This window comes from Aphelocoma coerulescens, chromosome 21 (genome assembly GCF_041296385.1).
Source record: "Aphelocoma coerulescens isolate FSJ_1873_10779 chromosome 21, UR_Acoe_1.0, whole genome shotgun sequence".
Lineage (NCBI taxonomy): Eukaryota > Metazoa > Chordata > Aves > Passeriformes > Corvidae > Aphelocoma > Aphelocoma coerulescens.
In genome coordinates, this window is record NC_091034.1 from 508427 (window position 1) to 536070 (window position 27644).

General features: G+C 48.9%; 1 protein-coding gene across 8 annotated transcripts in view; it reads left to right on the forward strand.

Moving 5' to 3' along the window:
• EIF4G3 (eukaryotic translation initiation factor 4 gamma 3) overlaps window positions 1–27644 on the forward strand; it is a 142656-nt gene that overhangs the window by 35391 nt on the left and 79621 nt on the right. For 5 of the 8 annotated variants that reach the window (XM_069035132.1, XM_069035125.1, XM_069035127.1 and 2 more), the window contains exons 2-3: window positions 5904–5979; window positions 14044–14187. In XM_069035132.1, coding sequence (XP_068891233.1) covers window positions 5904–5979; window positions 14044–14187 — 220 coding nt within the window. The remainder of the gene's footprint in view (window positions 1–5903; window positions 5980–14043; window positions 14188–27644) is intronic. The other 3 variants (XM_069035128.1, XM_069035133.1, XM_069035131.1) reach the window with 2 other exon arrangements.

Sequence of the window (27644 nt, forward strand, 5' to 3'; positions counted from 1 at the left end):
AAGCTGCAAAATTTCCTGCTGAGGAGTTTGTGCTGTGATTTAATTCTCCTTCTGATAGGGAGCACTGATGCTTTCTGAGCTCCTCATTCATTGCTGTGCAGCTTTCCAACCACTCCATGCTGTGGGGGAGTTCATCTTTTTCCCTTATCCTTTCCTTTATAAGCTTGGCTTGATTATTATCCCCTATCAACTTGCTAAGAGGAGCATGATGCTGCCTCCCATCCCTTTTCCGCTGCACGCACAGCACAAAAATCGGGGAAGCAGCGAGATTTCAGTGGCATTGAAGTGTTTGGGCACCAAACCCCACCGAGACCTCGCTGAGTCCCCTCTTGTGCTGCCTCTTTAAGAGCTCAAGCTCTGCCTGCACGGGGATGGGCAGGAAGAGCTCAGGAGCCAGCCTGGCGTGGCACGGATGGGATGTGGCTGTGATGGGATGTGGCTGTGATGGGATGTGGCTGTGATAGGATGTGGCTGTGATGGGATGTGGCCGTGGGCTTTGCTGATGGATGCTGGGACAGGACCCAGCACTGAGCCGGCTCACAGCCAGAGCTCTCTGGGATCTCACAGCCAGAGCTCTCTGGGATCTCACAGCCAGAGCTCTCTGGGATCTCACAGCCAGAGCTCTCTGGGATCTCACTGCCAGAGCTCTCCAGGATCTCACAGCCAGAGCTCTCTGAGATCTCACAGCCAGAGCTCTCTGAGATCTCACTGCCAGAGCTCTCCGGGATCTCACTGATGGCTCTTCAGGATCTCACTGCCAGAGCTCTCTGAGATCTCACTGCCAGAGCTCTCCAGGATCTCACTGACAGCTCTCCAGGATCTCACTGACAGCTCTCCGGGATCTCACTGCCAGAGCTCTCCAGGATCTCACTGACAGCTCTCCGGGATCTCATTGACAGCTCTCTGGGATCTCACTGCCAGAGCTCTCCAGGATCTCACTGACAGCTCTCCAGGATCTCACTGACAGCTCTCTGGGATCTCACTGACAGCTCTCTGGGATCTCACTGCCAGAGCTCTCCGGGATCTCACTGCCAGAGCTCTCTGGGTTCTCACTGCTGGAGCTCCCTGGATCTCGCTGCTGGAGCTCTCTGGAGCTCACTGCCAGGTAGGACTGAGCACGCCGAACAAAAGGCTTCGCCCCACGAGTGGAGGACAGTGGAGCTGGGAAGGATGGGGTGATGCCAGGGAAGTTCCAGCTGCTATGACTGGCAGAGCTTTTCCCTTTGAAGCTTTTCAGAGCTGTCCGGTTTCCCAGCCGGCTCAATGAAGTGTTTCTGCCGTTGGGATGTTCACCTCCTGCATTTTAATTGCATGGTGAATAGAGAAGAGGCTGCAGAGGAGAACCATGCTCCTGTAAAGCTCCCTGCCATCACATCCCTGCATGCTTGGGGGGGTTTTATAGATTCCTTGCTCCAAAAAGCTGAAAGAAATGCTCAAATTTGATGTGGTTTCTTGCCCTTCTGTAATCTTGCTCGACGGTTTTTCTTTGGCTTTTTTAATGCACAGTTTTGGTACAAGCAGGGACACGTGTGGGGATTATATAACCCTGGGGAAGCCGGTGGGAGACTGGCTCCGTTTCTGGGCAGGGATGAAAATCAGGAGTTCTGGAATGGTTTTGTGTGAGGTGTTTGCATAGGCGCCCATGGGTACCGCGGGTGTTCTTACTCCTGGGAAACGGCGCTTCCTCGGAGCTGTGAGCTGGAAGGGGAGGAGAGGCCAAGGGTGCTTGGGGTAAAATGGTTGCTAGTTGCTGAAATGAGCTTAGGTGAGAAGCACCATTCGAGGGAAAATGAATCCATTTTGGGAGAAAATGGAATAATGTTCTTTCTTTCTGCCTCCAATCTCGGTGGAGCAGAGAAACCTGTACAAATTCCTGCTGAAGGGCTGATTTTGGTGTGTGTTCCCAGGTCATTCATGGCTGGAACAGCACACAGAAATCTCGTAGAATTGCAGTTTTGTAGTATGATTGAAACAAGCAGAGAAGTGTGATATAAGGAGGAGATTTCTGCAAGGAATTCCTGCTGTCATTTTGCTCAGCATTTGGCAGTGTCACTGATTGCTCCAGCAGCTCCAGGCTGGATTTTTTTTTCTTAATCGCTTTACAGAGCAGTCACATATTCCCCTCTCCTCAGAGTGTGGCTGTGGCTCTCTACTTAACAGAGATCCTCCTCTTTTTAGGGAGATTTTTGGTTTCCAGAAAAATTCTGTTTGGTTTCCAGCTGGCATTCCTTCTCCCACTGGGTCTATAATAGCTCCCGAAATTCCCCAGCTTGTAATCACTGCTGCAGCCAGATGGGGACTAGGTGGAACTCCCACTGCATCTGTGCCTGCCTTTATGAATCTGCCAGAAGTGTCTCACTTAGGTGAGATTTTGAATATATATTTCATGAGTTAATGAGCCCTGAACAGCGACGAGGAGAATCCAGCGCTGGTACTGCCAGGGTTGCCATCCTTCTCCTGGATGCTGGCATGATGCTGATGGAGCAGGGAGAGCTCTAAGGAGTCGTTCAGCCTGACATGAGCAAAGCAGAGGCTGCAGTTCCACTTTACCAACCTGATGGTACTTTAAGAGGTTCTCCTTGGATTCAAGAGGGTCTCTTTGCTCCTGCTCTTCTGCTTCATTGCTCTCCTCGTCTTTTCTCCCTGTGGAAGGAGCTCTGAAAACTGTGTGAGGTTTGGATTATCTTTGCTTTTCCCCCCTTCCCTCTCCCTTCCCACCCTCCTGGATCATTTCAGAGCACAGTTGCACAAGTCGGTGATGAGGGTGGCAAGGATATAGGGGAGGAGGAGAGGGGAGGAAGAGGGAGGGCACAGGATGCTCCTGGATTGGATCTCAGCATGGCAGGGTAGTAACACTGAACAGCTGCCTGAGTTACTCAGTGCATCCTGGCATTCCTGGCTGTGGTGAATCCAGTGCTGCAGTGGGGCTGGGCTGGCTGGACTTCAACTCCTGCACTTGCCTGGGTGTGCTGAGGAACCTGAGGGCAGCGATCCCAAGGCTTGTGCTGCATTTGGGGATGTGCAGCCCTGGTGGCACCAAAATCTCTGTGTGAGAGCAGATGAGTGAGTGCCCTGGGGTGGTGTGGGTGTGGATGGGATGGGATGATGCTGCTGGATGAGGTTCTGCTTCCCACCTGCCTGCCCTGACCCGTTCACCCCCCTTGGTGGAGTATCCGTGCTGTCACTTAACCCATTCCTAGGAAAAGAGCCTCATTAGCACAAGTCATGATGAACTTTGCTGTCACCCTGGCTTGCTCCTCCCACAGTTACAGCAGCTGTTACCCCAGGACAGGCTCCTGTGGCAGGGAGAGGGAAGGTGGTGGTTTCCACTGGGGAGCAGGAACGAGCTCCAAGAGGCTTGCTGGGAACCAGAAGCCTTTCCACTTGCCCAGCTCCTCTCAGGGAAGCAGGAACCTTTCCACTTGCCCAGCTTCTTGCAGAGAGTCAGTCTATGGATGCCACAAGTTGGATGCTGGAAATAATCAATTTCTCCAACCATTATTTCATTAAGGCTTACTAGAATTTAAGGCATTTTGTTCCTATCAGTGTTGTGGCCAGGTAAAGTCCTTTGGAAAAAAGGACTTTAAAAAGGTTTCTTTTGGATCTGATGAGAATCATCCCTTCCTAGGAGAGATCTTAAACAGTGACTCCAAACTCTGCAAATCCGTTGGAACTGCTCCTTCCTTCAGGCAGCTCTTCCTGGGTGCAAAAAGACCGGTTGCTCTGCTCAAAGGAGATTATTTCCTCCTGACTTATATAAGTTCTAAAATAAGAAAATAAATCCCAACCTTGTCAAGGATGAAACTGTTTTTCCAAACTCGGGAATGATCCCTTTTGAAGCAGCGATTGCTTCAATGAATTGTCAGGAGTGCCTAGAGATGGGAAATCTCAGCTGTGACACAAGGGGGGCAGCTCCGTCCCGGGCCTCGGGCTGTCATCCCTGTCATAGGGATGTTCTGGGGGAGAGGGAATGGTGCTACAGCAGGAAATTGGAGTTTTCATTCCATCTTGCAGTGTGTTTTTAATCCTTCTCTCCCAGATTTTGGCTTTTTTGTTGTTATTTTCCAAAACTCGGGGGTGAATGCAAGATCCTTGGGATGAAGGCTGGGAGTGGCTCTGCTGAAGTTTGTGATAAATCTTGCTGTTGTTTGGCTGAGTCAGGGTTTTAAATCCCGTCTGTTTGTTAAAAACCTCTCTGTTTATCAAACGACACCACTCGGGCCTGAGCTGGCAGATGTGCAAAGTGCAGATGAGCTTTAGACCCTGCGAACAAATTCCTGCCCTCGTTAAAAAAAAGGCAAAAAGAGACACGGGGTGAATGAGCACCAGCCTGGGCACCAGCGGGGCCGGATCCTGTTCCTGGTCTCCTGTCCTGGAGCTGGCCGTGGGCTGTCCCCTGTCACCTGCCAGGGTGACGGGCCAGGACCTCCCTGCAAAGGTGGTGCTAAGGTCAGGGCTGGGCTCTTCCCAGTGTAATCCCATCAAGCAGCTTTTTACTGTGTCTGCTGCTCAAACGTTGAATATATAACAAAACTTAGAAGTTTTAGAGCAATTTCTGAGCCTGTTTGGTGAGGAAGAGCTTTTTAGTGACGAGTTCAGAGCCAGAGTAGAGCGAGATTGTAAATTTAATTGTCTCTGTGTTTCTGATGCTGTAAATTTGCCTCAGCACTGCTGGAGGAGGAGCTGATCCAGCTGGGATGTGCTGTGAGCAGTCGGCAGGGGCAGAGCAGGTTGTGTCTGAACAGTCCTTACTTCAGCCTTAACATTTGGTGCATTTTAAGGGGAATAGTTGGGATTGTGGAGCTTGGGAGGGCTGTCGAGTTGTGTCAGCGCTGGCAGGGTCTGTCCTGTCACTGTGATGTTGGTCCCTGCAAAGCTTTGGGCAACAGCATTTATTTGGAGATCAAACTTGGGGTGCAAAGAGTCTCTTGAAATTTCAACTCAAACTAATCTGGGCTCAGAATTTAACTCAGCAATGTGTTTTTCCTTGTTAGAACAAAACCAACAAGTGTTTTCATGGCTTCATTTTCTTTTTGAGTATCCCACTGTGCTAACACGTGAGGTCTGTGTCCTTCCATGTGTGCAAGAGCCTCAGTCAATCCAGCTGTTCTCATGTTCCATGACATTTTGATGTGTAAAATGTAAACAGCAGGAAGGTGAAATCTGATTCTGGCATTTAGGAAAATTTTTCAGCATTTAGGAAAATTTCCATGACAGTGGCCGTTGGGTATTGCCTAGGTCTGTGTGAGGCCGCACGGTGTTACCCAAGTCAGGCTTTTTTATTCTTTTGGATCCCTGCATCCCCCAGTTTTATTCCACAGGTAAACCAGATTCTGTTGTGGGGTATTTTTGTGCATAGTTTTTTCCGCTTCCCACCCTCCCCCGGATTTCCACAATACCTTTACAATTAAGAAAACTCTTGCAATTTGCCTTCAAGTCACCCTGCAACAGCTCCTCAAAACCTCCTATCCATCTGACAGCCCTTTCTTTTGGTGGGTGGATGAGGAAAGGAGTCACTGGGTGAAGAGAGGCAAACAAGGAAACAATTCCAGCAGGATTCCTGCGTGGTTAGCAAAACAGGAGCTGCCATTGTCCGGCGGTGCCCTGCTGATCCGCAGGGTTTGTCCCGCTGAATGCCGAGGCCTTGTGGCTTCTGGGATTTTTCCCTTACTCTTTCAAATAAAAGCAGAGGTGGGGGATGCTCCTGACGGGCCCAAGGTTTTGTGGCTTATTCGGCGACGAGTTTGCGTCGGTTCCCTCGCTGTGTGTGCGAGAGCAGCTGCCTTTGGAGCCACGGGAGATCCCGAGGGCTCGGAGGGTCCCGGGGGTGGGGGTGCCCCTGGGTGTGCCCCTGAACACAGCCCTGCCTTCCACGCTGCTTTCCTTGACTTGCTGTGTTGCAGAATCCCCCGAGGTCCTGTCCAGCAGCCCCTCGAGGATCGGATCTTCACTCCGACCGTCTCGGCTGTGTACAGCACTGTGAGTATCTGCCGGGCGGGGACCGCGCGCGGAGGCCAGGTGGGCGTGCAAAAACCCCGTGCAGTTAGAAACTCTGCAGTCACAAACGATACCGTGGGGAAAATGCCTCTTCTTTCTGCCTCCTGAAATAAATGGTGCTCAAAAAGACCCTTCTCCTTGCATGTGAGTAGGAAAAGAAGGGGGGACCTTCTGGCTCTCCACAGCTCTCTGACAGGAGGATGCAGCCAGGGGGAAGTCGGGCTGTGCTCCCAGGAAACAAGGGACAGGACAAGGGGACACAGCCTCAAGTTGTGCCAAGGGAGGTTCACGTTGGATATTGGAAAAATCTCTTCATTGAAAGGGTGGTCAGACATTGGCACAGGCTGCCCAGGGCAGTGGTGGAGTCACATCCCTGGAACTGTTCAAAAGATAGTGTGGATGTGGCACCTGGGCACAGGGGTTGGGTGGGCATTGGGATTTTGGTCAAACATTGGACTTGATCTTGGAGGTCTTTTCCACCCTTAATAATTCTATGATTTTATGAAAAACCTTTTTTGTTGCATGGGAGCAGGAAGAGAAGAAATCTTTGGAGGACTTGTGGGTCCATTGCTATTTTTAAGTGTTTCTGGTTTTATTTAGCATATTGAGAGTGGGTTTTCCCAATAGTATCACTGAAGTGACAGTGTTTTGGCCATATTTTCACTCTGGTGACTCCATCTCCTTCCTTTCCCCTGCCTCGCAAAGATTGATTTTTTTGTGTATTAGTGGCTTCACATTTCTAATACCTTCTTATCAGAAAAATAATCAAGAAAGATTTGTTTTCACGTGAAACGTTCTACTGCACAGAGGAAGAAATGTTTGGTAGTAGATTGAATATTTGGGATAGGTCCCCTTGGCTCGCTGTGCTTGATGTTTGCTAATGTATAATATTGATTATTGTAGAAATTTGGCTTAGAAACAGCCATGTTTATTTGTGAACACAATAGTCTTTTCCTTTTATTCATTTCTTTTTTTCCAATGGCAATAGCTGGAAGCCTAGGGTTATTTATAAGCTTTGCTAAATCAGCACAGCCCTGGGAAAGTCATATTTTGCTTTTCTGGTTGGGATAGTGCAAATATTTTTAATGCCAAAAAACCCTGCTTTTAAGCTGCTCTTTTAATTATTTGGAAAACAGGAAGAAAAGCTGTAGATAGGATAAATTCAGTATATTTTATGCAGGAACATAAGCTGCTTATAGAAAAACATAAGCTGCTGTGCAAGGTTTTCTCCTTCTCTGTTAGCAGGAGTGACTGGGGATGGGGTTCTCGGCCTTGGCTCCCTGGGGGTTGGAGCACCTCTTGCCCAGAGCAGCTGTGGCTGCCCCTGGATCCCTGGAAATGCCCAAGGCCAGGCTGGACGGGGCTTGGAGCAACCTGGCACAGTGGAAGGTGTCCCTGCCCATGGCAGGGGTGGAATGGGATGAGGATGATTAAAGTTCCTCCCAAACCAAACCATTCCATGATGATTCAGTGATGATGCTGGTATTTAGCCTTTCCCTTTTTTGGGTTGTAGAGGAGTTTTGTGATCCCTCCTCTGCTGTGGCTGTCAGGGGTGCTAAGCTGAGCTTTGGGCAGGATTGAGGGTAAAAGTGCTGCCAGGTGCCCATTGGGCCCAGCAATGCAGCAGCTCAGGTGGCTGTAGTGGCAGAAGGACTCAGGTGTGGCTGTGTGTGGTCTGGTGGCCAGGGAGCCAAGGATTCCCATCCAGGTGAGTTGGAATGGTTGGATGCAGCTCTGACAAGGGTTGAAGATACTGAGGTTTGTGGCGTTGACAGCAGTGAATCAACAAACCCGAGCTGCAGGCTTTGTGCTCCTGCTGTTCTCAGTAAATGGTATAGAAATGTTTGTGTGCAAAAAGGCAAAACCAAAGGAACAAATTCGGAAGAAATCCTTCCCTGAGGTGGGCAGGCCTTGGCACAGGGTTCCCAGAGCAGCTGTGGCTGCCCCATCCCTGGGAGTGCCCAAGGCCAGGTTGGACGTGGCTTGGAGCACCCTGGAATAGTGGGAGGTGTCCCTGCCCATGGAACAAGGTGAGCTTTAAGAGCCCTTCCAGCCCAAACCATTCTGTGAACATAAATGTACAAACCCTTATAATAAATAATTCAGTTTATATTATCTTTCATATACCCCGTACAACACTTAAAAAACACTTTAAAAATATCTGAATTCCTTTAAAAGAAGGTTATTTTTTTCACTTCTTTCCTCCCAAGATATAATGCAGATGCCTGTGGTGAAAATATGACTGTAAAAATTTAAATTAATGTAAAATAGAAAAGTAACTGTGAAGAATGACCCAAAATAGCTTTTCAGTGTGGAAAAATATCACTCCTTGCTATGTTACAGGAATAGAAGACAGGGCTGGGAGTATCTCAGTTCCAGGATTTGAGAATGCACAAGTTTGAGAGAAAATTTCATGTTTTGGGGAAAGGAGAGAAATTTCTCGGCTGGGTTCCTTTCAGGCTTCCATTTGAAGCCCCAGGCGGATTTCAGATTCAGAGGGAGTCCAGGGAAAAATGAATTGGGATGGAAAAAGCACATGATGGGAGGGCCTTGACAAATTCATTCATGAAAGGTCTCTGAGGTTTCTTACACAAAGGAACAGCACCACGTGTTTAAGGCCTGGGTTTGCATTAAACAGTCATTTTTTATTTGATGGATTTGGTATAATTTGTCTAGATTTTACAAAAATCCTCTAACTGAAGGTGAGGAAGAGCACTATGAAATCACAGAATCATGAAGGTTGGGAAAGACCTCCAAGATCTTCAAGTCCAACCTCCAAGTCCATCCGCAGTACCCAGGGGCTGCTTTTTCCCTTTGGCGTTTTATTCCCTTGCACATGCTCTGTGGGATTCCACATGGGTTATGGATCCTCATTCCCAAAGATGTGTGTTTTTCAGAGCATGGCTGGTTTGGGAAGAGGTCTGGGGTCCATAACCACCCTGTGGTGACTCTGAGCCGTGTTTGTTCCTGTACATCATGCATGGGCTGGGAGGAGAAGTTGTTTGAGATATGAACAACCCACAGATGAACCCCCAATTTTTAGTCATATAAAGATGAAAAGTAATTCAATTACCCCTTCCATGCCTTCCCACATGCATTATCAGGACCTTGGTTGCACATTCCAGAGCTCTTTTTCTCTTCCCACAGCTACAAAAGTGGGAATGGAAAATCATGTGGCTTCCACTGTGAGCCCCAATAATAAAACTGAATCTGAGGAACAAGTTTTGCTGTAGGGCAGAGGTAGGAGGTGAGGAAGGGGCCAAGTGGGATGAAGTTTGTCTGAGAACTTGGAGATGCTCAAAATTCACAACAAGGCTTTGATAAAACCTCTTTTTCAAGGAAATCGTACTGGTATTAGACCCAAACCCAGCTAAATTAATCATAAATCAAATTTATTTATTTATTGTGACATCTTATACTGGGTGGGTTGTTGGTTTGGGTTTTTTAATAAATAAATCCAGCAGTAGAATTATTTTAAAGCAAACTACAGTTGGACATAATTATTTCAATGAACTGATCTTGTAATAATTTTCCCTCATCAATAATGGTGAATGCTCTGTTGCAAAGCTACATTTGGACATAAAGATTTGGGGGTTGTCCTGAAAGCAGCTTCTTACCTGGTGTTTCCTAATCCTCTGCACTGCAGGAAATGAGGGTGATTACTCGTGTGGCCTCTGCAAGATCCCAAACTGCAGAGTTCAGAAGGGGCATAAGAATGAAATTCTGTTTCTGTTGTAAATCATTTCAAGAGAGTTTTTTGGGTTGGAGTTTCTTTGAAAGACATAGACCTCTAATAGGAAGGGAACTGTGCAAAAGGTGACCGTAGATCCCACCTGCCACCCCTGTTCTGTGCCCAGGGGAATGGGGCAGATTGCATGGAAAATGAGATTAATGAGCAGAAGCAGATGTGCTCTTCAAATTCAGCACGAGGCACAACTCTGGAGTTGGCTAAGAAGAATAATGGTGTTCATGGGCATCCAGTTTTTGCACAAATAACTGGTTTTGGCAGGTTATGGTGGAGGTTTGTAACTGCCTTAGTAACATGTTGTGATTGGAAGTGCTGAAGCTTGGACCAAAACTACTCTGAAATGTTTATGAAAGTTTTTTTGTCAGCTGAGGAGCAACACTGAGGCCATGAGCAACCTGGTCTAGTGGAAGGTGTTCTACCCACGGCATGGGAGGAGTTAAAGGTCCCTTCCAACCCAAACCATTCCATGATTCTGTGAGTGACTTCTGGATGTGAACTGGTTAGGAGTGAGTGATAACAAGGTGTATTTGTGAGGGGAGAAGTCGCTTGGTCAGGTGCAGCCTGGAGCAGGGTCCATGTGGCGGGGCTGGATGCAGCACTCGTTGAAGCCATCGCTGTTAATTGCTGTCCCCCCATGTCCCTTCAGAGCGGGTGCCAACTCCTGTCAGGGTGCCCGGCTCACGCCAGCTGGGGGCAAAGAAGGTAAGGGGAAGTGAGGAACCTGTTTGTCCCAAATTTTCAGGGACTAAGGGTTGACTGCATCATTCACCCTTGGGGTGTTTGGTTGGTTTCTGTCCCGGGGTGCCCAGTGGTCCCCCCGAGTGTTTCACACCCAGCAGAGGTTCCGTGATTCGCTTTCGTGTCCTTTAAAGGGATCTTCCTGCAGTGAAGAGAATCCTGTAAAAAAGGGATTAGGGAGGATTAGCTGCTCCAGCCACCCTGTGCTTAAAGGAAGGATCTGGGTCAGGAGGCCGACGCGGTCCCTGCCTGGCTGCTGTGGAGGCTGTGGAATGTGCAGGAGGGAAGTTCAGTTCCTCATCCTGTTCCAGCCTAGAATCATGGAATGGTTTGGGTTGGAAGGGTCCTTAAAGCCCATCCAGAGCCACCCCTGCCATGGACAGGGACTCCTTCCACTATCCCAGGTTGCTCCAAGCCCCAGTGTCCAGCCTGGCCTTGGACACTGCCAGGGATCCAGGGGCAGCCACAGCTTCATAAGTACCTGAAACCAGGGACTTGGATGGGGGAAAGGGTAATCCCTAACTTGTAAAAGATGGAAACGCAAAAGATGTAAAAGATCTCAGAAAGAAAAGCAAGAATCCCAGACTGAGGTTTTATTTCATATTTCATTACCTGCTTCCTTTAAAATACAGGATTAAGGCTTCTGGAAAACTAAAATTAGCCTCTTGCTACTCTGGGAAAATAGAAAGTCATGCTCTAGCAAATTAATATGTAATTTTGTGCATCCATTTTTAGGAGAACAATTCAATCTGTAGATTTAAGGAGGATATTTACTTCCATAGTCATCTCAGACCATTTAAGAAACAGCAAACAACACCCTGGGCTCTGTGGGGGCAGACACCCCAGGAGTGATGAGCTTAGACAGTCCCTACCTCACTGATTTGTTAAAAATTACTGAGAAAACATAAAAATTCAGCAAGTTTGTCTTCCTTTACTACCTGTTTACATTAAAATCAGTATATTATAATTCAGTTTATTTGTAAATACTTTTGTTGTAGGAAGAGGAAGGTGTAGAAACACCAACGTTTCTGTAGCTGCTGAGAAAGGCTCTCTGTGCTTTTCCTTCTGCTGGAGCAAACACCAGTCCAAGCTAGACTTGGCTAACCTTAGGAGGTCCTGGAAGATCAGTGGTAGGCTCCTATGGGCTACTCTCCAAGTGTGCTGTTGCCAAACCGTCAAGCTGGTACAATTTTATAATTGTTCTGCTGCCTTTGTTAGGCTTTCAAGCCAATTTTAGTGGGTCCAGACCTGTGTCTGTCATGTGTCTGCTGCACTGCACGAGGGTGTCTCATGGACAGTCATTCAAGCAGCTGCAGTTTTCCTCTCAGTTCAGCTTCCAGATTTCAGATCCAATCACAAGAGCATTCCTTGATCTCTTTCATTAACCTCCAACTTAGGTTGTTTTCCCCAAGGTGGTGCTGGAGTCACCATCCCTGGAAGCGTTCACAAGGTGTGGGGATGTGGCACTTGGGAACATGGTTCAGGGGTGGACCTGGCAGTGCTGGGTTAATGGTTGAACTCTATGATCTTGGAGGGCTTTCCAAGGTTAGTGTTTCTGGGATTCTATTCCATGGTTCTGTTTGCATGTTACAATTTCTGAGGAGGGGGACTGCTGGATGCTGTCCTAACCTGGAGTATTGGTGGTGCCCCTGTCCCCATTGTCAAAGCCCTGTGTGGACTTGGGTGCTGTTGGATCAGAGGATTTTGGATGGCTCCAGCATTAGCTGGAGTAGTTTTTGCACTGGTGAGAGTAGGGAGGTGAAAACTGGCAGTGGTTGAAGTCCCACAGCTATCGCAAAATAACCTCTATTTTCCCCCAAGAAGTGACATTCATGGAGAATCCTGGTGAGGAGCATGGGCACAACCTGCCTCTGGGGCTGTTGATTGGAATGATTTCCTGGTATTTTGGGTTGCCTTTGCGTCCTCCCCCTCCCTGACTGCATTTTTTGATATCCATCATGATCCAGAGTCGCTTCTAAGCACTGAGTGCTGCACGGCTGACATGACAACTCTCTCAGGAGTTGTGGAAGAGACTTTAGTTTTCTCAGGGATGGGCTGTGGAAGGTTTTATGGAGCTCTCTGTTAGGCTGGCTCTGATTCAGCCGAGGCTGCGTGCGCACACCTGCCAAGAGAGATCAGCCCAAAAAAGAGATGATTCATCCCTGGCAAAGGGAAGGATCCAGTTGGGGACAGAGGATGATCACAGGTTCTGCGACTGACCCACCCTTTCCTCTGATGAGCACTCAGGGGCTGTAAATCTTCCCACAGTGAAGGGTCCTGGCCCATTCCCAAGCCCGGAGCTGTTGCACGTTGTGATTTCTTGGGATTTTGGTGCTGGCGCAGCTGCTGTGGTGGTTTAGGAACTGTAACGACAGGCATGGACACTCTGAGTGCAATAAAGTGACTTGGAAAAAGCATTTAAGTGGTGAACTCCATGACTTCTGCTCTCTGGGAGCTTGGAGCTAATGCTCCATTAAAGCAGCCAGGAATTTCCTTCTGCCCTCTTTGCCCTGCTAGGGACAGTCATGCACACGTTGGTCGGCCTGTGAGGTGCCAGTGACCTGTGGGCTCTGGGTGTCTTTAGCTCAGACAGAGGAATGTTAGATGGGATATTGTGATGAAATCCTTCCCTGTGAGGGTGCTGAGGGCCTGGCACAGAGTGCCCAGAGCAGCTGGGGCTGCCCCTGGATCCCTGGCAGTGTCCAAGGCCAGGCTGGACATTGGGGCTGGGAGCAGCCTGGGACAGTGGGAGGTGTCCCTGCCCATGGCAGGGGTGGCACTGGATGGGCTTTAAGGTCCCTTCCAACCCAAACCATTCCATGATTAAGTGGTGCTTCTCAGCAAACAAATAAATGAGAAAAGGTCAGTGAGAAGCAAATGCCGAATTTCAGTAGTGTGAGTTTTAACCCAATCTGCTGAAATTTGATTGTGTTGAACTGCTGGAGGTATCACCCAATAGTTATGTGACTCTTTTTCTTTGATTCTCCTTTTTTTACTATAGCCACTCTATAAAATATATTTAAAACAGTTCCGTCGTAGAGATAGTACAGTGGAGCAAATATTTGTGTGCCATGGAAACATTTTTCTAATGTTTTGTTTAATGTGTTTTGTTGAGTATTTTTAATAGAAGCTGAGAAAGGAGATAAACATATGCAAGAATTGCTTTGCTATTTCATTCCTTGCTTGTGGCAAGCCCTGCAGATACCATGGACTCTCTGCAGCCCTTTCTTTTTCCTTTTTGGAGGGGAATATGCAAATTTCCCCCTTACTTTGTTGCTGGTAATGTGTATCCCCTTGCAAAATCCCAATATTTTTGATATGGCTTCTCATGGAGAGATCAGAAGGTCCCAGGCCAGAAGGCAGAGGGATCCAACACATTTCCACCAGTGACTCCAGCTGGTGCTCTGATTTTTTGATCCTTCCACGTTTTCCTGAATCGCATAAATAGTTAAATAACTTGTGCAGTGTTTCACTTAGATAAATACATATTATTTTATCTCTCTAGATATGTACAGTGGAGTCTCTGCAGACTGATTACTAATGTAATGTTTTACTAACAGTTTATCTCCACACAGGTAACACAAGTAGCAAGACAACCGGGTCCTCCTGCCCCATCCCCTTACACTGCACATGAAATAAATAAGGGACACCCAAATCTTGCTGCAACGCCACCGGGACATGCATCGTCCCCTGGGCTCTCACAGGTAAGACCTGGCGTTGGAGCAGAGCATTCCCAGCCTCCCCCTTTTCCTCTTGTCCCATTCTCAGCTTCTCTGCTCAGCAGTTAACTGAGTTGTGTTGTCTGTGACCAATGTAGAAATAAAGTGGATAAAGGGTGTGGCTTGAACCTTGCAGCACTTAGATTAGCACACCAATTAAATACAAGTTTATTAGATATTAGTTCCTTGTGGAGTCTGTAACAGAAACTAAAAGCAACTTGAAAAATTAGAGAAAATAATCATTGATGAGGAGGACTGTGTTTTGCTGCTGGATCAGGCAGTTTGGGGGATGACCTGACTCCCAGGTTAAACACCCTAAAAGTGCCCTGTGTCATCCGTTGGGGATTTTCCATGGGGCGTTTTGTACAAGGTGGTGCAGTTTGGTAATTCTAAGAAATGGGTCAGGAAAATGAGTTGCACAAATGATTGCTCATAAAAGAGATGAGACAAAGGGCTGGTTACAGAAAAGTCCAGAACAAGAGATAAATGGGAGTTAGAATAAGAATGGAGAAATAGAGTTTAGTGAGATACGTGGAATTAATTGGTCTCTTTGTAGCCTCTATTAGATAAATATTCTGCAGGGCTGACTTGAGAGTGGAGAAGCTTATCTGAAAAAGGAGGGGGCAAAAGAGGCAGGTAATGGGGCGAGAAAAAAGAGAGATAAAAGATACTGAGGTGGGGAAAGTGGGATGTGTAAAGAATGAGGTGTGAGATGGAGGAAAGCCTGATGTTCCCTTTGCTCTGGATTAATTTCTACTTGCGTGGATCAAGCAGGAAGGCTTGAGCAGGTCAGCTGTTAAGGAGAGTGGGTTTGTTATGAGCAAGGGGTGTAGGATGAGAGGCCGAGGGTGGGTTGGAAATGAGGAGGTGATGGAGAGAGCCTCGAGTGGATCCAAGCCCCCCTGCCAGCCTCTGGAACGTTAAACTGCAGCTGACCTTCCAGCCAGGGAGATGCCTGGAAAGAGGTCGTGGAAGGAACACTTCACCTGAATGATGCACGTTTTAGATAAAACATGACGGGGAAAGTGGAAACTTGTGGTTGTGTTTGTGAATGTGCAGATGCTCATCCTCCATGGAGTGGAGAATGAGAGGCTGAAGTGTCTCCTGCAGGCATTAGTGGTGTTGGAGCTGTTCCTTGCACTCCTGCTGCATGGCTGTTGGAAGTAAAGGCTCTGGGCTGAGGACTGAGGCTCACGGAACAGGGAGGGCACAGCAGGGTTGCAGAGCAAACCCTCAGATGCTGCCTGGCTTTTGTCATGGATCAAGACATTCCTTCCTGGTAAACCTCACCAACAGGGAAGCTACTCGTGTGGCAGAGGAGAGGGGAAGAAGAGAACATTCTGGGCAGCCTCTTTATTCTAATCAAGGGATTTCTTTTCTTCCCTTAATATTTTCCTGTTGAGTCAGTGCATCCATAGCAAGTGGGCTCTGTGCCAAATCTCCAGCCAGCTGGAAAATGCTGCTTTCCTGTTCCTCTGGCTCTTGGAAGTGAGGGTCAGCTTGTGTCCCTGCCGTGCTGCTGGAGTGACCTCAGAGCCTCTGTGGCAGCTGAGGGCCCTCAGGGGCTCCGGAGGGTGCTCCCACTCTGTGGGGCCAGCCCTTGTGTGCTGAGGGACAGGGAGGAGCAGCAAGATCAGGGTTACGAGGCAGATGAAGCTTCAGGCACTGTGGGCTTTGGGGCCAGAGAGGACTGGGGTCTGCAGAGCTTTCCCCAGGTGATTCGTGCCAAGGTGGGATTCGGCAGTGGAGCAGCACAAACGGTTCCTGCTCGTGCCCAGCTGGGGTCGGCACTGCCGGGGCTCCTCTCAGGAGCCCTTTTCTTTGGGTGAAAGTTGGGTGGTGATGCCAGGTTGGACAGGGCTTGGAGCAGCCTGGTCTGGTGGAAGGTGTCCCTGCCCGTGGAATAAGCTGATCCAACCCAAACTGTTCTGGGATTCTGCAAAGAACCAAAATGCAGGTGCTTGCACTGGGGACACCAGAAAGGCTTGAAAAGGGATCAAAACCTTCCACAACAACCTATCCCCAGGGAAAGTTTCCTGTACCCCTGAACTATTAGGGATTTGGGTAAATTTAAATTCTGAATATCCCTCTGTGCATCTCACTTGGACCCCTGTCAGGAGCTGAGTTTCTGTGTTGTGTCATGGTAAGAAGTTCGCAAGCTAAGTGGAGATTTGGATGAAAGTTTAGCCTGTTCATTGCCTCTGTGATTTGTCTCCCATGGGTTTCAAGGAACACCCTGGTGCTCGTGTTAAGAATGAGGTGAGTGGAAGTTTCCTCTTTCCACACTTCTTGTAGTTTGTGAATTTCCATTGTGGTTTTGTTTGCTTTCTTCTAGAAAGCGATGAGAGAGTAATTTTTGAATAATTTTGTCTGATTCTTGGACACCTTAAATCCTCCTGTTTCCCTTTAGAGATAAAGGGACCGTGGCTGACATGGGATTCGGATGAATGTATTATTATTAATTCCTTTAACAGCAATAAACCACAAATGTCTGTATTTTACCCGCCCACACTGCGTTGATGATTGAACATTGAACAAAGGTTGTCTTTGCCTTTGTCCAGGCATGCCTAGCGTAGCGAGGGGGTGTTTGTGCATGAAAGGTAAGGACAAGACCACTTTGTTTGAATTAGAGTCTGATTAAGGGTCATTGATTTCTCCATCAGACCCTGAGTTAATGAATACTCATAAAAGTGAGTCTTTCTGAGGTTGGGACTGCTCTTGAGGCAGTAGTGAGTGGTGGATGTTTTAGGCTTTGGATGTCATTTGGTACTAAATGGAATTTGGGCAGAGGTAGAAGGTGCCACTGCTGGTGTGGGCACATTGCTCTGGTTGCTCTCTGGGCTCAGCAGAGTCGCTGCTTGCTGTTACCCAGGAGGGATCTCAGCATCTCCTCAGGCTCAAGAGTTTCTGGAAGTGGGGATGTCACAGAATCATGGAGTGTCCTGAGCTGGAAGGGACCCACAAGGATCATCCAGTCCAGCCCCCAGCCCTGCACAGACACCCCAACAATCCCACCCTGGGCATCCCTGGCAGCGCTGTCCAAATGCTCCTGGAGCTCTGGCAGCCTCAGGGCCGGGACCATTCCCTGGGGAGCCTGGGCAGTGCCCAGCACCCTCTGGGGGAAGAACCTTTCCCATTATCCAACCTAAACCCTCCCCTGACACAACTCCAGCCGTTCCCTGGGTCCTGTCCCTGGTCACAGAGCAGAGCTCAGAGCTGCCCCTCAGGAGGAGATGCAGCCCCCAGTGAGGGCTCCCCTCAGGCTCCTCTTCTCCAGGCTGAACACACCAAGTGCCCTCAGCTGCTCCTCGTGTGGCCCCTCCAGACCCTTCACGCTCACCCTTGGCAGGAGCCATGCTCCGAAGGAGAGCGAGGGTTAACAAATGCTTTGGTTCCATGAGTGACCCCTCACTGTCCTGGCTGCTCCAGAGCTGCCTGTCCCAGCACGTCTGAGGGCTGGGAGATGAGGTAATACCTTGAATTCTAGTAAGTGATAAAAGGAATTGCTGTGCCTTACCAGAGCTCTGGGAGCTGGAGCAGTTCACTGTAAGTTGTGTGTGGTGAGATGATGGCATCGTGCTGAGTGGTCTGAAAGGGAGAGTTTGGGAACCAGGGATCAGGGAATGTGTGGGGTATTTAACCTGAAAAGTCAGGTGCAAGTGAACGTTGTGCCTTTGCTTTCCTTTTGCTTTATTTAAACAGACAGAAGCAGCTGGTGCTGTGGTTGGGTGGCCCTTTCTCTTACTCCTCCACCTTTTCCATCTGACGTAGCCAAAATGAGCACGGCTCCCTGTTCCGCTTCCTCCGAGAGCTTTCCTGACAGACACCCCCCGGCACTCTGCTGCCCTTCAGGATGAGTTTGTGCAGCACAGTGAGGAGATCTTGGCAGCCATGTGGAGCTGTCCCACAGCCCTGTCTTTGCAGCAAGAGGCAGCGTCTCTGCTTCCCAAATTCCAGGGCCTTGAAATCATAGTGCTGCTCCCGGGAATGTGCTGAACTCTGGCGCAGGGGAATGCACAGCACATGCTGCCGCAGCGATGTTATGGCCAGATGTGGCCCCAAGTACATAAAATTTCATATTCCTGTTGGGTTTTGCATGTTTTTCCCTCATTCTGACAGGGAGAGGAGGGGCATGGCCCCTCTGCCTCCTCTCCTGGCTTAAGGCTGCAGAAGGGGCTGGTTTGACGCAATTCCCTTTCTCAGTGTGCGGAGGAAAGGAGAAGCCGTTGGAAAAGGAGCAGAGCAGGTTATCCAGAGCTCAGGCAGGGCCTGGATTGACAGTCGGTCACCATCCTGTGATGGATGGGAGAATCCAGAGCAGGCTGAGAGCATTCCCAGAGCCCTTAACAGAGAGCAGCTGAAGCGCTGCAAGTCTGCCCCACTCCAGCTGTGCCTTACACCGATGGATGGGGCAGCCGTGGTAGGATGGGGTAGTGGGAAAGGGAAGCACTTCCAGAGCAGCTAGGCTGGGAGCCGCAGGAAAGAGCTTCCCTCTGTCCATGGAGAGAACAGAGGAGGAGAGGGTTCCTCCAGAGGCAGCGTGCAGAGCTCAGGGCACCAGGAGAAGACAGTTCCATCCCTGTTTCCATCCCTCTCGTGACCTGGGAGTGTTTTGGAGGATCCCAAGGAACAAGTGCAGTGGGTTCTGGCACGTGAGGGTGAGTGGTTTGGAAAAGACTTGTGGCTTTCTCCGCCTCAGCTTTGGAACTGCGGGCTCCAGTGGGATACTGAGGGATTCTTTTAGTCCAGGCCCACAGTTTGGAAGCACCAAGCGACCACACTTGGAGCAAATTGCCAGGAATTTCCTCTGTAATCAGGGAAAGCTTCAGCCCTCATTAAGAACACGCTGTGCACTGAGCAGATCAGCGCTGCCTGCCCACGGCTGCCTCTTGGAATGGGCTGGAATGCTGGAGCGCCTGGGGAGCAGAGGATCCCACAGCACTGATGGGGACCTTCCTCTGGAGCTGCTGTAGTTGTAGACATCCCTCACCTGCTCCTAAAAATGTTGAGATACTCCCAAGTGAACAAAAGTGCAAGAGGGCTGAATTCTCTGGATCTTGGTGCACAGAGACCTTGACTTTTAGGTGGCTGATTTAAATCCAGAACAGATTGTACCAGCTGAAACTTGTTACCATCTGGTTCTGTGCCTGAAGTGAATAGAGTTTTGTGGTCTCATTCTGGTCCTCAAAAATGTCACCATCGTTAAATTAGTGTTTGTAATAGCAGGGAGACATTCCTTGGTACCTTCAGGTCTGGGAATGTGTGCCAGGAAGCAAATCTGCCTGCCATCTGTGGCATGTTTACTAGGCAATCCCCAAGCCCCTCTTTTATGATCTTGGATCCTTTCTACAGGAGCTGGAATAATCCTGTTAGAACCATGATGTTTATTTGATGCTTCCATCTTCTGTAGCCCAATTTGAGATGCTTTTAATATAGGGATATTTATTAAGGGGTTGGAACAGAAGGAGGGATGTAATTTAATTGTAACCTCACCCTCTGGTACTGTGTGGTCAGTCAGGTGTCCTGGGACGTGGGGAGTGTTACTCCTTGTTCTCTCCTCATGTTGGAGGCAGCTGCCTTTGGAGCCTGGTTGCTATGTGTCAAATTCATCTTCCCCCAAATTCTGGTGACCAGGGACAGGACCCAGGGAACGGCTGGAGCTGTGTCAGGGGAGGGTTTAGGTTGGATATCGGGAAAGGTTCTTCCCCCAGAGGGTGCTGGGCACTGCCCAGGCTCCCCAGGGAATGGTCCCGGCCCCGAGGCTGCCAGAGCTCCAGGAGCGTTTGGGCAGCGCTGCCAGGGATGCCCAGGGTGGGGTTGTTGGGGGTCTGTGCAGGGCCAGGAGCTGGACTGGATGATCCTTGTGGGTCCCTTCCAGCTCAGGATATTCCTCATTATTTGGGTCCACATGTGCTTTACTAGGAGGAAATAGTCGGCATAAAATCAGATAATAAACCTCCAGTGCCCCTGGATCACCAGGGGCTCCCAGTTTTATTGTCTCATTCAGATAAACCCTCTGTCCATAATCTTCTGTGTTCAAGAGCACCGTTGTGGATCCTGTGATCTGAGCTGGTCTCTAAGCTTTGCAGGGAGCTCTTCCCCCAGAGAACTTCTCTGTGTAGGAACCTCCTTGTTTTGTGTAAGGTGCAGTTATAGCCAATTCCCTGCTGGTTAAAACCACCCAGAGTGGTAACTTGTCCTGTAACTCGTATGGTTGTCAGTCAGGATATTGATTCATGGTGTAGACACAGAATGAAAGATTAAACAAACTCTCCTTATGTAAATGAAGAAGTTGGTGCTGGACCAGATGAGGGGAAATGTTGCCTGTTTGTGCTGCTCCTCCAAGCAGCACATTCCAGTTTCTTGGATCTTCTGTCCAGTCCAGATAATGAGAATAAAGAAAATTTAAACAACTCCTGATAGTGTTTTGTGAACAAGAAACCTGCCTAAATAACCAGATTAATGTGTAGTAATGGATTTTTTTTCTGACCAGTCAAGAGTTTGACCTCTTGTCCTTCTCACTTCTTTCCTTGTGCTTCCTTGTACATCCAGGTCAGGCTTCATCCCAGCACATTTCCAATGCATTTTGCTAATTCCAGGTTTGCAGGAATATGTGACTGCAGGTGGAGATTTGAAACTGCGAGTTATTTAATAGCTGATAAATCCAGAAGTGTAATCTTCTTTTGGCCTTTGTGTTCAAGACCTGCTGGAAGTGCAGCTGAACCCGCTGGTTCGTAATAGGATTAGGAGGTTTTTGATTGGGTTAATAATGCTGGGAATATTTCCTCCTAGAATGTATTTCATTATTTTTGGTTCATTACTGTGCTTTTTACCTCATTAAGTTAAATCTGGGCAAATCTGGCTGGAAACATCAAACATGTCTTGTGTCTCAGTGCCTTTGGGCTTCAGGGTGCCTTTGTGTGGGGATGCTCGGCTTCATGGGTGTCTTCTAATTTGGAAGAGCATCCGGGTGTAAGAGCTGCAGGAAGGGAGAGTTGGGAAGGCATAATGTAGCTTCAAATGCTGATTAACACTATTAATTTTAATTATTTAACCTTGGAAGCAGTTGGCTTTCATAGGGCGCAATGTAGGAGGGATGTATGAATTACTTTTAGTATTTGTGCACTTAAGAAGGACTAGAAAGAGCCTTTAATTCTTTTTTTTTCTAGCAAGGAAAGGAGAGAAAGGAAAACCCATTACAATTTTATCATGTACATATGCAAAGAAAAGATTACAACACAAATACTGAGTCTAGTTAGGACTAGGTCTGGCTTTAGACCTACCCCTTATCTGCCTCATAGAATCCTATCATAGAATCCCAGGATGGTTTGAGTTGGAAAGGACTTTAATCTCATCCTGTCCCACCCCCTGCCATGGCAGGGACACCTTCCACTGTCCCAGGCTGCTCCAAGCCCCAATGTCCAGCCTGGCCTTGGACACTGCCAGGGATCCAGGGGCAGCCACAGCTGCTCTGGGCACCCTGTGCCAGGGCCTGCCCACACTCCCAAGGAAGAATTCCATCCCAATATCCCATCTGACCTCTCCCTCTGGCAGTGGGAAGCCATTCCCCCTTGTCCTGGCACTCCAGGGGGTGTATTGTAAAAAATTCCTGCTCTGAGAGGTGTGTTTAATCCTTCTCCAAGTGGTCTGGTTTGCCCAGTGGGGAGAGAGTTTTTCTACTGCTGCTTGAGCTTTTCCTCCCAGGAGTAGCCGTGACCTGGCTCCGAGTGTTCCCTGGCCCTTCCACCCCGTGCAAGCGCAGGGATTGGGAAAGGGAAAGCTCTCAGTGGGTGTCTTGGCCACACGGCGCATCCTGGCTGCGTGTGCGAGCGGAAGCGGCTTTGTTTGGCGTGTGAGATTATGGGGAATCAAAAGCACTTTTAAACTTGCCAGTAACTTGGTTTGGGGGGGGAATGAAACAGCATTTTTAGTAGAAAATCAAACTTCTCTGTGGATGTTTAAAAATTCTCCAGATCCCTTTCTTCAGGACCCTTCCGTGTGCGTTTTCTGTTCTCACAGTCACGTGCCGTGGGCTTTATTTTGGTGCTTTTCAGACTTTGCTACTTGTTGAACCACATTTTTATTCATAATATAACAATATGAGGCAATTTGCCATTTTCTTACATTAATAATTTCAATTCTGGAATTCCTTCTGTAATAGTACCTTCTGTTCCATGCAATTTAATGGATGTTTTCTTGCATGCTCCAGAAAATACGCAGTTTTTAAACAAACACCATGTGTTCCATAAAGCACCAGAGTCAGCACAAAAGTCAGTGCTTTACACAGTCTGCGTTTTGTAAGCACAGAGGGCATGAAATATCCCTGCAGCCAGAGAAATTGGGGAGATGGGGCCCTAGAGTTACTGGAGCCCACCGTTAGCTGTTGTGTCAGACTGGGAAACAGAGGAATAACCTCTGGGGCTGTTTAACCTGCAGCAGGGACAGCCACATTCCAGAGGTGAGGCTTTGAATCCATGAACAGCCTGGTTCTCCTGCCAGCTGAGCTCTCACCGTGCTGCTTTCCGTTGAACCAGCAGAGGTGGTGGAGCCGTAATTCCACTCCTGCAGCCTGGAAGGGCTGTTCCTGTGTTCTCCACAGATCCTCCTTATGGTGCCATTAGAAACCCATAATTTAGTGTTTTAACTTTGAGCAAATTCAGACACTTTATATGTAGGGTATTTCTGGGCTTCCGTGTAAAACTTGAATATTTTTATCTGAGTGCTGCCCTCAGCTCAAACAGGTGAAGGTTGGAAGAGACCTGGGATCGACAGGTCCGAGTGCCTGCTCCGAGCTGGATCAGCTGGAGCAGGTAAGTCTGGGCCACCTCCTGTTGGGTTCTGAGCATCTCCAAGGATGGAAACATCCTCAGAGATACCAGGTGACACATTTTTGGAGCTTCTTGTTGGCTTTTGGAAGAATATAGGAGGAAGGCTCCAAAGCTGCTGATGCTGTTTTGATGTGGAGTAGAGTCTTGGCTGGTTGGGGTTGTGTTCCTGAGAACAAGTATTTATCCTCAAAGTCCATGTTTTTGTTACAATGGGAGGCAGTTTTACAGAACAAGTGAAAGGCGCTCTGTGAACTCAAGGGTGTCTCTGCAGCCTGGGCAGGGCCAGCCAGTTCAGCCTCAGTAAGGAGCCAAGTGAAGCCATAGCAGCGTTTCCAGATGTTATGGAATGGTTTCCTGTGATGTTATCCATGGCCTCAGGCCTTCTTTAGCAGCAGATTCCACGCTGATGGATATAAAAGTGGCTTTGGGAGGGAGCAGCCACCAGCAGGACACCTGTCCACCCCCACGGCTCAGGATCATCCTGGGGTTCAGTCTTTCACTCGGGGTCCTCGCTGCGGCCTGGAGTCCAGCATGGGCTGATGGGCTGGAGCCTTATCTGGGAGGGAGGAAGATGATTCTTTCCTCCCACAGGCTGGCTGTTCTGTCTGCCTTTGCACTGTGGTGAGGGACGGGTACACCCTGTGGAGCTGAGGAGAGAATCACTGAAACCCCGAATGGTTTGGGTTGGAGGGACCTTAAAGCTCATCCAGTCCCACACCTTCCACTGTCCCAGGTTGCTCCAAGCCCCATCCAGCCTGGCCTTGGGCACTTCCAGGCCCACAGCCACAGCTGCTCTGGGCACCCTGTGCCAGGGCCTGCCCACCCTCCCAGGGAACAATTCCTTCCCAATATCCCACCTAACCCTGCCCTCTGGCAGTGGGAGCTGTTCCCCCTTGTCCTGGCACTCCAGGCTCTTGTCCTAGGTCCCTCTCCAGCTCTCCTGGAGCCCCTTTAGGCCCTGGAAGGGGCTCTGAGGTCTTTGTGGAGCCTTCTCCAGGTGACCACCCCCAGCTCTCCTAGCCTGGCTCCAGAGGGGCTCCAGCCCTGGAGGAGCTCTGTGGGCTCCACAGGACTTGCTCCAGCAGGTCAATGTGCATCCTGTGTCTGTGTGGTCCCTGGCACAAACAGTCCTTGTCCAGGGAACAGCAAACCGCATTTCCTTCACCATCTTCCCTTGCAGACAATCTCATTAGCCATGTTGAAGTAGGAAAAGTGCCTGTAGCTCTGTGGGTGTTACCTGGGTCTCAGTTTCCCTGTTCTTGCTGCTTTGCCCACTCAGATGTGTGATGTGAAAACATGCAAAGCCATAAAAAAGGTTGTTACAAATTTGGCTGGGCAGGTAATGACACAGGTGATGTATCCCAAGACAAACTGCTGCAGAGGAAAAAGGGGAGAGAGGAGTAATTCCTCCTGGGTCAGGAGATTTGTATCCTTTTAAAGGCTGAGCTTAATCACAGAATCACAGACGGTTCCGGTTGGGAGGGCCCTTAAAGCTCATCCTGTTCCACCCCCTGCCATGAGCAGGGACACCTTCCACTGAAGTGTTAATGTTTACCAGCCCCAGGAATTCCCTGAAGGCTGGGCTTATGGAAAAAGAGAGAATAAACCAGTGTACTTGTCAGGAGAAGGGCAGTGAGGATGCCAACTCCTTCTTCTCTGCATCTTCTACTTGTCTGCAGTTTGTTAAATCCCTAAAATCAGTCAAGACACCTGGAGCCCGGTCCTGGCATTTTGAGGAAGTAGCTTTAGAAAAAACCTACATATTTAAATAAACTCACTGAACAGTCACAGTTCCTGTTTATTCTGTGCCTCTACCCAAATCCAGACCTCAGAACTTCCCAGTAAATCCGATGTGCAGAGATTTGGACCATGTCCCACCTTGGTGCCATCCCAGCCCCTCCGTCAGGAGCAGAGTGTTCGCACCAGAATTGTGCTAAATCCTGTTTTTTAAGTGGAAACTCTTCATCTGCACAACTTGTTTGGTATCAGAGAAGAGCTCTGATCCTTTTGTCACTGATTTTAATGGGACTTTGAATATTCTAGGTCTTACATACCAATATATGCAGGAAAACAGCGTTTCTCAGGTGCTGGTGCACCCTGCAGGGGAGCAGCCCTGGCTTAGAGAGGCAGCAGAGTAGAACTGCTGCGTATTTTTGTTTTACAGCAGTGCCCTGGTGAGGACGAGCTGATTTTAGTGATTCTGGATAATTTGCAAATGAGCTGCTTAGAAAATGTGGCATCCCTGGTGTGATGGGTACCTAAAACCTGCATATTTGTCCACGTAGCTGTGAATGGGAACTTGTGTTTAAGCAGAAGGATCTGAGAGTGTGTGTGATGATCATTGAAATATCATTGTAATAATGAAAGGCAAACTGGGAGCGTTTAGAGGGAAATTGTCCTTGTTTAGTGGTTTAATAATTTGTTGTGCTATTTTTAAAGCTGGGATAATTCACAGGAGTAGTGGGAGAATATGCTTTATGCATTATTTGAGGGGGTGCTGTGTAAAAAAAGGCTGAAATGAATAGATCTAATTATTCAGGTTTCTCCACCATCATCTTTAATATTTGCAGATGAGCTGGATCTGTATGTTACAGACACTGGAGTTTTGCCTGCCAGCAGCTTCCAAGCCTGTTCCACTGAGTGCAGAGCACACCAGGGAGGGAAAAAAGCGGAGTAGGCTTGAATGATCTGGTTGCCAAAACAATGGTAACATTCAGATGTGTCCAGAAGTGCAGGAGCAGGTGCTGCCCTGTTTGTGCTCAGATGCAGGAGGTACCTGAGGCTGGTCCTGGGCATCTCCAGAGCTCGGTGGCAGAATTACAGAGTTGTTTATTTTGTCCCGTAATACTGATTTTAGGTCAAAAGCTGCTCTGTGCTGTGTTCAGGGGTCTCTGCTGCAGCCCCTGGGAGTGTGGTAAGGGAGACAGGGAGAGCAGGGACTTCCTTGTGCCTTGCCCTGGATGCTGCCGCTGTTCCTAAGGCAGCCCCTGGATGGAAGATGAGCCTCTCATTAGCCACGTGTCTGTGGGAGGAGGAGATTCTGGGCTCTTCTGGGATGCTCTGGCCGAGGCTGTTTTCTCTGCCTTCAGTAACACAGCTTTTCACATCAGATAAAGAGTAAAATCTCGCTGTAGCCTTCAGTCTGTGGAAGTTCTGTGCGTTTTCACAGGAGTGGGAGCAGCTGCCTGTGGGGAGCCCGGGAAAGCTGCTTCCCCCGGCACTGAGCCTGTGCTGAGCACCTTTTTCAAAATCCAGGGCATGCACAAACCAAAGCTTGGGGGAAATGAAGGTGCTGGGTGTGAGTGAGGAGGGGCAGCCTGAGGAGCTGCTGTTCGGGCTGCGCTGCCTGCGGGGAGTTCATTAGGGAGAAATGAAGATACAGGGTTTAAATTATAATCCTCTTACTTTCCCAGAGCTGAATGCCCAGAGATTTCCCTCACTGGAGGGTTGCAGTTGTTTGGGTTGCAGTGATTGAGTTGTCACAGTGATTGGATTTGGGGCTGTGGGAGGGCAGAGCCAGCCCAGCTCCACAAAGAAATGATGATTCAGAACTAAAAGCCACATCCATGCTGTCACCATCACTCCACACTTGTGAGCCAAGTGATGGGTTCTGCTGCTCTGGGGAATTCCTTCACCTGCATCTGAGGCCAAGTTCCTGCTGTCCAGGCCAGTGACCCAGGGCAAAACTCTGTAAAAGCAGCCTCCAGGGCTGGTGCATCAACAGAGCCAGTCCCATGCTCCCTTTGTGGTTTTCCTCAAGGAAATCGTTCAGCAGCTGGAAGGAAAACCAAGTCTGGTCGTTAAAAACAGGGATAAAGAGGAGACTCCTGTGCAATGACCTCCCTCTCCTGTACCTTGCTCCAGGGGCAGCTGCCTTTGGTCTGAGGGGCTTGTATAAGTAAGAATTTATAAATCTAGGGACAGCACCCTTGGTGTAAAGAACACTGGCTGTGCCTCTGAGTGCCCAGCTGGGAGGTTGAATCAGTATTTAGCATTTAACCAGGTCAGGGAATGGCTTGGGAACAGACCAGTGCAGGTGTTGTGCAGAAATACCTGCACTGCAGGAGACACCGGGGTGGGCTGAGGGTGTTGTGTTGTTTGGGGAAAGAGATGGATCTCATAACAGTTTTATCCTGTTTCCAGCCAGTCCCTATTTTTGGTATTTGATGCCTTGACATAAAATAGTAACAAGATATTTTTGAAAATGTGTGTGGTGGCACTTTGGTGAGTTGTTAGCTGGGTGTTGTCCATCATTATTGCAGAGATACATGAGATATAACGAGATACCAAACCACCTGGGCTACGGGCCATAGTTTTTATTCCCTGCAGCACCACATTGGTTTGTGGCCATGCCAGAAAAAGCCCTTTGGGGCTGCTGTGGGACAGCCAGGGGCTGCCTGTGGCCCCAGCAAAACCCCCTATGTTGTTCTAAAGTGTTTCGCTCACTCTGTCACGTTCCTCCTAAGAGATTTAAGCTCTGTGCTGGTGTCGGGGGCAGGCAGGGCTGTGGCTGTGCCGGTGGGGCTGGGAAGGGAGTGGGAATGCGAGGTTTCCTCCCCAAGGTCACGGCCGACAGCGATGGGAGCAGCGGCGAAGCTCCTGAGTCACGGTCAT